The sequence below is a fragment of the Mus pahari genome, chromosome 7 (assembly GCF_900095145.1).
Source record: "Mus pahari chromosome 7, PAHARI_EIJ_v1.1, whole genome shotgun sequence".
NCBI classification, from domain to species: Eukaryota; Metazoa; Chordata; class Mammalia; order Rodentia; family Muridae; genus Mus; species Mus pahari.
The window spans coordinates 95,925,579-95,937,565 of record NC_034596.1 but is presented as its reverse complement, the minus strand read 5'-3'; the positions used below and the strand labels follow the sequence as shown (position 1 = coordinate 95,937,565).

Genomic DNA, 11,987 nt, shown 5'->3' with positions numbered 1-11,987 from the left:
CCTTCCGGTTCAGACCTGGGAGACTGCTCCTGGGCAGATACCTCTCCTCGGGCAGGAAAATGCCCCGAATGCCTGCCCAAGCCTTAGTACTGCTCTCGGGCGCACACCCCTCCTCGGGTGGGGAAAGGCGCTGGATGCCGCGGGGCTACTCCCAGGCGAACACCCCTCCTCGGGCGGGGAAAGGTGCCGGTGCCGGGTTAGCCTGGGGACTGCGGCCAGGCGAACACCCCTCCTTGGGCGGGACAGGCGCCAGAAGACCGGGACCAGACCCGGGTCCCTCCTCAGCAGTCCGCTCTCCCCGGCAGTGCACTGGAGCAAAGATCATCTCTATTTATTTAAGGGAGTTATAAATGTCCTTCTTAAAGTCCTCTATCATCATAATGAGATGTGATTTTGAATCAGAGTCTTGCTATTCTGGTATGTTGGGGTATCCAGGGCTTGCTGTGGTGGGAGAACTGAGTTCTGATGATGCCAAGTAGCCTTGGCTTCTGTTGCTTATGTTCTTACCCTTGCCTCTTGCCATCTGGTTATCTCTGGTGTTAGCTGGTCTTGCTGTCTCTGGGTGTGGCTTGTCCCTCCTGCAAGCCTGTTATCAGTACTCCTGGGAGACCAGTTCTCTCAGGGAGGAATTAGGGAATGTTGAGCTGTGGTGCAGGGTCAGCTGCAGGATGCAGATGGAAACAGGAAGGATCCTGTCCTAGGCTGTTCCTTGGTTCTTTTGTCCTGAGGTCTCTGGGCAGGTCCCTGTGAGCAAAAGTGTTGGTCTTCTTGTACTCACAGTCTTGTTAGCACTCCTGGGGGTCCTTTTCTCTCCAGGCAGTGGTATTTGTGCATGGAACACTGTGGCACAGGATCAGCTCCCGTTATAGATGGAAATTGGAAACATCTATGGGGTTTTATGATTATGAGATTTATAACTTTCCTTCTTAGTGCCTATTTAAGTTGAAAATCAATTGTGTAGAGGCATATCTGTCTTCTTTTTGACTTTTAGATGTTTTTCAAGTAAAGGGCCAGTTATATTTTGTTGCATGTGTCTTCTACTACTCTGGATTTCCTGTGTACTTTATTAAGTAGTCTTTTAGTGAAAGTCTTTTAAATTTTAATATAGTTATAATACTTTTATAATTAATAGTCTATGTTCAAAACCTTTCTTACAAATAACTATAGGACATTTATTTGTCATTGATATTTACTTTAGGTCTGTGACTTGAATATAATTTAAAAAATAAATATGATTAAGTCTTTTCCTCCATATTAGTATTCAATTAATATTTTAATGAAAACACCATCCTTTCTTTACTACTAGATGAAGTCATATTGGTTATATATCAAATATCCATAAAATAATAATTATTTTAGGGCCTGATATTCTGGTCCATTAATCTCGTTTTCTATCATTACACCAAAATTCAATATACTCAGTAAAAAAATAATTTTTGATTTTTCTTCTTTGTTTTTTAAAAGTTTATTTTTATTCATGTGTATGTATTTGTCTTGTGTGTGTGCATATGCGTGTGTGTGTGTGTGTGTGTGTGTGTGTGTGAGAGAGAGAGAGAGAGAGAGAGAGAGAGAGAGAGAGAGAGAGAGAGAAAGCGCACAGGTGCGCGAATGAGTGCTCAGCACACATAAGGAATATAGAAGAGGAAGTCAGGTACTCTGGAGCTGGAGTTACAGATAGTTGTGAACTGCCTGACATGGGTACTGGATTCTAAACTCTAGTCCTCTGGAAGAACAGCAAGTGGTCTTAGCAGCTGAGCCATCTCTTAGGTCCCTTGATTTTCTTCTTAATTGTTATATATTTTCTTCTTAATTGTTACATTAAAATATTCTTGGTTCTTAGTATTTCTCTTTTTATTTTTATTCTCTCATATATTACATCCTACAGTTTCCTCTCCCTCACCCCCTTTTGTTTTCCCCACATCTCCTCTTTCCCAGACACCCACCCACCCTATTTTATCTCCCCTCCCAGGGGCATCAAACAAATAGCACAACAAGCTACAATAAGACTAGGCATATACCATCACATCAAGGCTGGGTGAGGCAACCCAGTAGGAGGAACAGGCAAAAGAGTCAGAGATGGCCACAGCTCCAACTGTAACTCCCAAGCTTCTCAGATATGACATTTATGCAGAGGACTTAGGACAAATCTCCACAGACATCCTGATCTCTGTGAGCCTACTTGAGTCCCAGTCAGTTGATTCTGAGGCTGTGTTCTTGCCATGTCCTTGACCTCTCTGGCTTCTCTAATAGGTACTCCTGCTCTTCTTTAGGACTCCCCAAGCTCTACTTACTGTATGGTTGTGGGATTCTGCATCTGCTCCCATTAGTTGCTGGATGGAATCTTTCTGGTGGTTCTTAGTATTTCTATAAATTTTGTTCTCATTATTTTCTAACTTAATTGCACTGTGTTCAGAAAAAGTTTTGACCTTTTCCGAGTCCTTTTGGTTTGAGTTCTTTCAAATGAAAGATCTGCTTAGTGTAGCTTTTTGGTCAGTTTTCCAAATGTTATCTTTTTAAAAAAGTATCAAACTAATTTCATTTAAAGGATGTTATACATATAAGTAGAAATATAAGAGGAAATTCAGGTCATGAACTACTTAATTGTCTATAGGGCAAAGAAAATTGCTAAACATTTGCCAGGTTATCTTAAGAGCAGGATACTTGGCTCATTCCTTTCATACATCATGAAGTTAGAATTCTATAAATGTGTGTTGGTTAAGGCATATGCTTTATGACAAAGTATTTTAGCCTGTCCCTTCAGTATATCAGCTGTTGGCTTATAGAAACACTTGCTTTCAGGATCTGCTAGAGCATCTTTTGGAGATCAAAAGACAGAACTTTGTAGTTCATTCTACCATGGACCCAGCTATGATGTGTATAATCCATGCTATATGTATCAACACTTTTCACCTGATTTAAGTAGGCGCTTTCTTCCTCATTGTGAAACAAAACAGTTATATGGCTCTGGTAAGAAAATATTTTTGTGTATTTCCTCTAATCTTATCTCTAACAAATTTAAAAATTAAATCTAAGACTCTGGCCAAAGTAGTTATTATTAAGAGCAGTTTTAAAATAAGAGCAAAGCAGAATTCACAAATGTGATAAGCGTTATGACTTTTTTCTGGTGTTATAATTGATATAAATGTTGTTCTTATAGGAGTTGCCTTGGTCATGGTATCTGTTCACAGCAGTGCAACCCTTAGTTAGGACAACCACCAACCAAAGAGTATACATGGTAGGGACTTATGACTCCAGCTGCATGTGTAGCAGAGGATTGCCTTATCTGGCATCGATGGGAAGGGAAGTCCTTGATCCTGTGGAGGCTCAATGCCCCAGTGTAGGAGGATGCTAGGGTGGTGAGTCAGGAGTAGGTGGGTGGGTGTGGGAGCACCCTCATTGAAGCGATGAGGAGGAGTGATGGGAAGTGTGGTTTGCAGAGGGGAAACCAGGGAGGGGGATAACATTTGAAATGTAAATAAATAAAATAACCAATAAAAATGAAAAAAGATAGACAGAAAATGTCTGCTGATAGTTCCAAATTCTATTTTTCCTTTTAAAAAAGTTTTATTCAGATTATTGTACATATATCTTTGGTATATATTTAATACATTTTATGATAGATATTTATAATTTTTTCTTCTAGTCAGGTAAATGAATTTTAGAGCTCATGACTGAAAGTGCACACTAAGAGAATAGAAAATAAGTAGAAGTTTTTAGTTTGATATTTGAAACTGTATCAACTATATGAACTACCATATGTATCTTGGATTCATAAAATTTTCAGGTTTTCAGGTTTTATATGTATGCATGTATCAGTGTCAGTAAAATAAAAAATATTTCATTAAGTGTCTGCTGTAGCATTGTGCTAAAATACACAAGGTGTATAGAGTTCCTTTTAAAAAGATCTTAGAGTTTGGGAGGAGAACTAGAAATAAAAGAGCACATGGGATTCAATATTGAAATGTTATAATGTTGTATGTGCTCATAAAATAATAGTTGAATTACATTTATGAAAGTACTTACATCCTATTAAATCATTTTTTATGGATGAGGGATTGGGGAATATAAGCAAAACCATGCTTACTATTTAATGTGGATATGAAAATGTATTGTTTGATTGCTCTAAACTTCTATCTTAAAGATTAAAATAATTGAACTTTTTTTTAGATTTTATCAAAATTTCTTTTAAGGTAAATTTGTATATATTATAGATGATGAATTCCTACTGTTTTATTTTACTACTAAAACCCCTTTTTAATTGTGCTTTTGTAGTTTGTGATTTAAGGGCCAGTAATTTTCCTGGTTCCTCTGGGCTAAGCAAATCTATGCTCGATCTTACAACTTCATCTCAGCGATTCATCCAGGTATAATAATTATATAATTTCATTAGTTGTGAACTGTTTGAAATAAAAATAGTCAGAACTGTGTGAGTTATATTTCTTTCATTTTGCATAATTTTATATCTCTTAATTGGTATGCAATGAAGTATCTTGAGGCAATTAGGATTTGTAATTGTATAGTTAAAAGTACTTATTTAACTTTGCTTTTTGAATATTACCAGGCAGTTACTAAGACTTAGTATTTCTATTGAGGTGTAAGGCTTTAAGTTTTTTATTAGATGTTTTCTTTATTTACATTTCAAGTGTTATCCCCTTTCATTTCCCCTTCGAAACCCCCTATCCCATTCTCCCTCCCTCTGCTCACTAACCCACTCACTCCTACTTTCCTGTCCTGGCATTCTCCTACACTGGGACAATGAGGCGTCACAGGATATCTCTTAATATCAATGGATTCAATTCCCCAATAAAAAGACATAGACTAATAGACTGGATACATAAACAGGACCCAACATTTAGCTGCATACAAGAAACGGACCTCAGTGACAAAGACAGACACTACCTTAAAGTAAAAGGCTGAATTTTTAACACACATCTGAATTGTTTGATGATTATGTTAAATACAAACAGTCAAGGCTTCATCCCTAGAATTTTCTGTTCAGTAGTCCTGTGATGGTCTCTGAAGTATTATTTGTATGGTTTGCACAATGCCGATGTTCCTGGTTTAGAGTGAGTACGCTATGATAATACTGTTTTACATTTTATTAGGTTACTGGATACTTCCAGTAATGTATGCAATATGAAAATTAAGACCAAACCCAAAATACTAAAGGTTTTCTAATGTTACTTACTAAGGTATTTCTCATTACATGTTAAAAATTTCTTTCTTCTCCTATAAGCGTGGGAAGTTCGGACCAATAACAATGATATCCAGGTTTTTATTGGGGTGTAAGCATGAAAGTTTTTATAGTTTGATACTCATTTTCTGACTGAAGCATATTGCTGCTATTGTTATTGTTATTGCAGCGACATGACTCATTTTCCAGTGTGCCTAGTAGTTCTTCTTCAAGGAAAAATTCTCAGGGCAGTAACAGAAGCCTGGGTAAGGAGTACAGTATCTTACTTATACTGCTTAGCAGGTTATTTCTACTTAGTAATAGCTTGTCATCGTTATAATTGGATAAAGAAAAAGGTGTTCAATTCATTTTATCTGCTGGTTATTGTACCAATATTGATGGTATTATCACAAATTGAGACTAGATAGCCCATGACTTAGTGTTCAAGCAGAAATAAAAATTTTTAAAGTAAGCTATTACATATCTTTTACTTAGGATTTAAAGTACATGGATTAAGGAACTTTCAGAAACACATAAACCTGATAAGTGCTGTTTGCAGAGTTTTAACTTAAATTCCTCACATTGCAGGTCTGTTAAATTCCTAAACGATATGCATTCTTAGTATATTTTATTTCTAGGACTTCACAACACACACACACACACACACACACACACACACACACACACACAAGTGTGATCTTTATCTTACTACGCTGGAGATTTAAAAAATATATATCAGGTTTTGCCAGACATGGTGGCATATGTCTTGGCTTTCAGCACTTGTGAGTGAGAGGTAGGAAGATCTCTGTGAGTTCAAGGCCAGCTTGATCTACAGAGTGAGTTACAGGACAGCCAAGGCTACATACTAAGATATTGTCTCAAAAGTCCAAAACATTTGTTTTATTTGTACTTTTAAAATTGGTTTAGATGAAAGCTTAATTGGATTAATAATATTGCCTGGAGTTTTTATTCTTTATTGTTTATTCTTTAAAATTCAGATACAATTACCCTATCAGGAGATGAAAGAGAGTCGGGGAGATTGAATGTGAAATTATTTTATAATTCTGCAGCAGAGCAGATCTGGATCACAGTTTTGCAGGTAAACTCGCATAGTTAATATGTATTTTTAATTATAAAATTGAATATTTACATTTAATTTTATATAATTAAATATAAAAATTATTCAATTATTTTATTTTAATTCCTTTAATATCCATTCAATTAGGTTATATTTTATAACCTAGAAGTATCTAGTGTGGCTTCCTTCTGAAAAAAGTGTCAATAGCTGTCTTAAAATTTAGGACTCTCTTGTATTTTTCAGGAAAGAGTGTTTAATAAAGTGTTTAACACTGAAACTGCTAGAAGAAAACAGGAAAAGCACTTCAAGATACAGGCATAGGTGAAAACTTTTTGATTAGAACTCTAAAGCACAGGAAATTAACAAAATATCCAACCCAGAGATTAACAAGTGGAATTTCAAGAAATTTAATAATTTCTGAATAGCAAGGAACTATCAGCAGAGTAAATGTACAGCCTACAGAATGGGAGAAAATCTTTGCCAGTTCTACTTTAGACAAGAAGTTATTATCTAGAATATATAAAGAACTGAAAGCATGAAACATCAAAACCCCCAGACTGCCAAACAAATGATCTAAGAACTCAACAGATAGCTCTTGAAAGGAGAAATACAAAAGGATAATTCATTTTAAGATAATACTTGTTGGGGTGTGGATTTGTAGGTGCAGACATATGCAGTTCTACCTACTGTTGCCCCTGTTTGAGTAGCCAAAGTTGGTAGGGGGATTCTTCTGATACTACACCTCTTATAATGTAGATTATATATGTGCATATATGTATATATCTTGATCAAAACTATATGTAATGGGCAAATTAACATCTTTTATTTTGATGCCATCGAAGATTTGGACATTATTGTGTAATTTATGACATCTATGAAATGTTCTATTTATTCTTTTGGTTCACATTGTCAGGAAGAGTTTGAAATTAAAAATAATACAGATTCCAAAAGATTAAGGACATAAATAGCTCCCAGGCTGTAAAACAATTTTAAATATGAGGAAGGTACATATGTCAAAAATATTTTATTTTGGGGAACTTGTATTCTTTACATAAATTTGCAAGATTCAGTGTTACAGTCTAACAGATATAACAGAAAATACATTGGAATACAGAATTACTTTACCCCTCATCTCCTAAACTCAGTTATCATTACAATAAATCATATAGTCAGATTTTCATTGTCTTTAGTTTCCACATGAAAGGAAGAGCAGGTGGTGCTTGTCTTTCTTACATTCATTTTATTTTTCCTTCTGCCTCTTTGTCTCTGGCAGTGTATCTCTCTCTGTCTTCATGTATCTCTGTCTCTTTGTCTTTCTCTGTGTCTCTCTTTCTTTCTCTTTCTTCTGCCATCATACTGAATTTTTATTTTTATAATCTTTTAAAAATTTTATTTATTAAACTAATAAAATTTATTTTAAAATATATAACTCAGTATTGACATTTTTTAAGTCATCAAAATAATTTGTAATAGTTAAATGCCTCTTAAATATACATGAAATCTTATGAAGCTAAAAGTAATATGCACTGAACAAGTTTTTAAAATTTATTTGGAACATCAAACATGATAGAAGTAGAAAAAAAAAAATCTCTTACGAAGTTCTCTATGAAAGGAAATTGTGACAAGTACCATCTCCAAAGGAGAATACTCAGTGTAACTGTGACTTCATAGAATGAATTGGGTAGTGTTCCTTCTGTTTCTATTTTGTAGAATAGTTTGAAGAGTATTGGTATTAGGTCTTCTTTGAAGGTCTGATAGAATTCTGCACTAAACCTATCTAGTCCTGTGCTTTTTTGGTTAGGAGATTTTTAATGACTGCTTCTATTTTTTAGAGGAAATGGGACTGTTTAGATCGTTAATCTGATCCTGATTTAACTTTGGTACCTGGTATCTGTCTAGGAATTTGTTCATTTCATCCAGGTTTTCCAGTTTTGTTGAATATAGTCTTTTGTAATAGGATCTGAGGATTTTTTTTTTAATCCCCTCAGTTTCTGTTGTTATATCTCCCTTTTCATTTCTGATTTTGTTAATTTGGATACTGTCTCTGTGCCCTCTGGTTAGTGGTTAGTCTGGCTAAGGGTTTATCTGTCTTGTTGATTTTCTCAAAGAACAACTCCTCGTTTTGTTGACTCTTTGTATAGTTCTTTTTGTTTCTACTTGGTTGATTCCAGCCATGAATTTATTTCCTATTCTCTACTCCACTTGGGTGTACTTGCTTCATTGTGTTCTAGAGATTTCAGTTGTGTTATCAAGCTGCTAGTGTATGCTCTCTCCAGTTTCTTTATGGAGGCACTCAGAACTATGAGTTTTCCTTTTATCACTACTTTCATTGTATCTGCAAGTTTGGGTATGTTGTGCATTCATTTTCATTAAATTCTAAAAAGTCTTTAATTTTTTTCTTTCTTTCTTCCTTGACCAATTTATCATTGAGTAGGGTATTGTTCAGCTTCCATTGGTATATGGGCTTTAGGTTGTTTTTGTTGCTATTGAAGACCAGCCTTAGTTCATGGTGATCTGATAGGATGCATTGGCTTATTTCAATCTTCTATGTATTGACCAATTATGTGGTCAATTTTGAAGAAGGTACCATGAGGTGATGAGAAGAAGGTATAGTCTTTTTATAATGCTTTGCTCTATAGATAGATACCTGTTAAATCTATGTGGTCCAAAACTTATGTTAGTTTTAATGTGTCTATGTTTAGTTTGTGTTTCTATGATTTGTCTATTGATGAGAGTGGGATATTGAGATCTCCCACTATTACTATATGAAGTGAAATGTGTGCTTTGAGCTTTAGTAAAGTTTCTTTTATGAATGTGGGTGCCCTTGCATTTAGAGCATAGATGTTCAGAACTGAGAGTTCTTCTTTGTAGATTTTTCCTTTGATGAGTATGAAGCGTCCTTCCTTATCCTTTGGATGAAAGTTGCTTTTATTTGGTATTAGATTGGCTACTCCAGCTTGTTTCTTGGGACCATTTGCTTGGAAAATTGTTTTCCAGCCCTTTATTCTGAGGTAGTGTCTTTCTTTAACACTGAAGTGCATTTCATGTATGCAGCAAATGCTGGGTCCTGTTTGCGTATCCAGTCTTTTAGTCTCTGTCTAGGCTAGACAATCAATGGAATTGAATCCATTGATGCTAAGAGATATTAAAGTGTAGTGATTGTTGCTTCCTGTTATTTTTATGTTTGTTTGGCTATCTTCTTTTGGGTTAGTTGAAAGATTACTTTCTTGCTTTTTCTAGGGTGTAGTTTCCCTTCGTGTGATAGCATTTTCCATGTATTATCCTTTGAAGGGGTAGATTTGTGGAAAGATATTATGTAAATTTGGTTTTGTCATGGAATATCTTGGTTTCTCCATCTTTGGTAATTGAGAGTATTGTTGGGTATAGTAGCCTGGGCTGGTATTTGTGTTCTCTAAGTGTCTGTATAACATCTGCCCAGGATCTTCTAGCTTTCATTGTCTCTGGTGATAAGAATGATGTAATTCTGATAGGTCTGCCTTTTTGTTACTTGACCTTTTTCCTTTACTGCTTTTAATATTCTTTCTTTGTTTTGTGCTTTTGGCATTTTGACTATTATGTGACAGGAGGAATTTTTTTTTATTTATTATTATTTTCTTTATTTACATTTCAAATGCTATCCCGAAAGTTCCCTATCCCCCCCCGCCACCCCGGCCCTGCTCCCTTACCCACCCACTCCTACTACTTGGCCCTGGCCTTCCCCTGTGCTGGGTCATATAAAGTTTACAAAACGAAGGGGCCTATCTTCCCAATGATATCCGGTTAGGCCATCTTCTGCTACATATGCAGCTAGAGACTCGAGCTCAGGGGGTACTGGTTAGTTCATATTGTTGTTGCACCTACAGGGTTGCAGCCCCCTNNANCNCCTTGGGTACTTTCTCTAGCTCCTCCATTGGGGGCCCTGTGTTCCATCCAATAGCTGNCTGTGANCATCCACTTCTGTGTTTGCCAGGCACTGGCATAGCCTNACAAGAGGCNGCTATATCAGGGTCCCTTCAGCAGAATCTTGCTGGCATGAGCATTAGTATCTGGGTTTGGTGGCTGATGATGGGATGGATTCCCGGATGGGGTAGTCTCTGGATAGTCCATCCTTTCATCTTATTGAATTTATTTTAAATTCATTTTTTACACTTAATATTTCATTCCCTACTCCCCCATCCACTCTCCAACTGCTCCATGTCCCACACCTCCTTCCCACCCCACCCAGTCTCCACATGGATGCACCCACCTCCTCTCCCCACCTGACCTCTAAATTCCCTCTGGCCTCCAGTCTCTCGAGGATTAGGTGCATCATCTTTGAATGAACACACACTGAGAAGTCCTCTACTGTATGGATGTGTGTTGGGGTCTTCATATTAGCTGGTGTATGCTGTCTGTTTGGTGGTCCAGTGTTTGAGAGATCTCGGGGGTCCAGATTAATTAAGACTGCTGGTCCTCCTACAGGGTCGCCCTTCTCCTCAACTTCTTTCAGCCTTCCCTAATTCAATTACAGGGTCAGCTTCTTCTGTACATTGGTTTGGTGCAAATGTCTGCATCTGACTCTTTCATTTGCTTGTTGGGTCTTTTGGAGGGAAGTCATGATAGATTCCTTTTTGTGAGCACTCCATATCCTCAGTAATAGGGTCAGGCCTTGGGACCTCCCCTTGAGCTAGATCCCACTTTGGGCTTGTCACTGGACCTTCTTTTCCTCATGCTCCTCTCCATTTCCATCCTTGTAGTTCTTTTAAACAGGAACAATTATGGGTCAGAGGTGTGATTGGCATGGAAACCCCACCCCTCACTTGATGTCTTGTCTTCCTGCTAGAGGTGCGCTCTATAAGTTCCCTCTCCTTACTTTGGACATTTCATCTAAGGTCCCTGCCTTTGAGTCCTGGGAGTCTCTCACCTCCCAGGTCTCTGGTGCATTCTAGGGGGTCCCCCATCCTCCTATTTCCTGAGGTTGCCTGTTTTCATTCTTTCTGCTAGCCTCCAGGACTTCAGTCCTTTTCCCTCACCCAATACCAGATCAGGTTCCCCTCTTCCCCATCCTCCCTCCCTCCCCACTTGGGATTGCCTTCTTTTCTCTCCCCATCCCTCCCTCCCTCCCTCCCCACTTGGGATTGCCTTCTTTTCTCTCCTAAGTGGGACTGAGGCATCCTGACTTGGGCACTTCAGCTTGTTGAGCTTTTTGATTTCTGTGGACTGTATCTTGTGTATTCTGTATTATTATTATTATTATTATTATTATTATTATTATTTTATTTTAAATTTCTGGTCCAATCTATTTGGAGTTCTGTAGGCCTCTTGTAGGTTTATGGGGATTTCTTTCTTTAGGATAGGGAAGGTTTTTTTTCTATAATTTTGTTGAAGATATTTACGGCCGTTTAAGTTGGGAATCTTCACTCTCTTCTATACCTATTATCGTTAGGTTTGGTCTTCAAATTATGTCCTGGATTCCCTGGATGTTTTGGGTTAGGAGATTTTTGCTTTTGCATTTTCTTTGACTGTTGTGTCAATGTTTTCTATGGTATCTTCTGCATCTGANATTCTCTCATCTATCTCTTGTATACTGTTTGTGATGCTTGCATCTATGACTCCCAATATCTTTCCTAGGTTTTCTATCTCCAGGGTTGCCTCCGTTTGTGATTTCTTTATTGTTTTTATTTCCATTTTTATTTTTTATTAGATATTTTCTTCACTTACATTTCAAATGCTATCCTGAAAGTTCACTATACCCTC

General features: G+C 37.1%; 1 protein-coding gene across 2 annotated transcripts in view; it reads left to right on the top strand.

Moving 5' to 3' along the window:
- Nucleotides 1–11,987, top strand: part of Tc2n (tandem C2 domains, nuclear) — a 71,675-nt gene that overhangs the window by 22,956 nt on the left and 36,732 nt on the right. For both annotated transcript variants that reach the window (XM_021202468.2, XM_029540931.1), the window contains 4 exons: nt 2,800–2,967; nt 4,273–4,364; nt 5,364–5,439; nt 6,172–6,272. In XM_021202468.2, the coding sequence (XP_021058127.1) occupies nt 2,800–2,967; nt 4,273–4,364; nt 5,364–5,439; nt 6,172–6,272 (437 nt within the window). The remainder of the gene's footprint in view (nt 1–2,799; nt 2,968–4,272; nt 4,365–5,363; nt 5,440–6,171; nt 6,273–11,987) is intronic.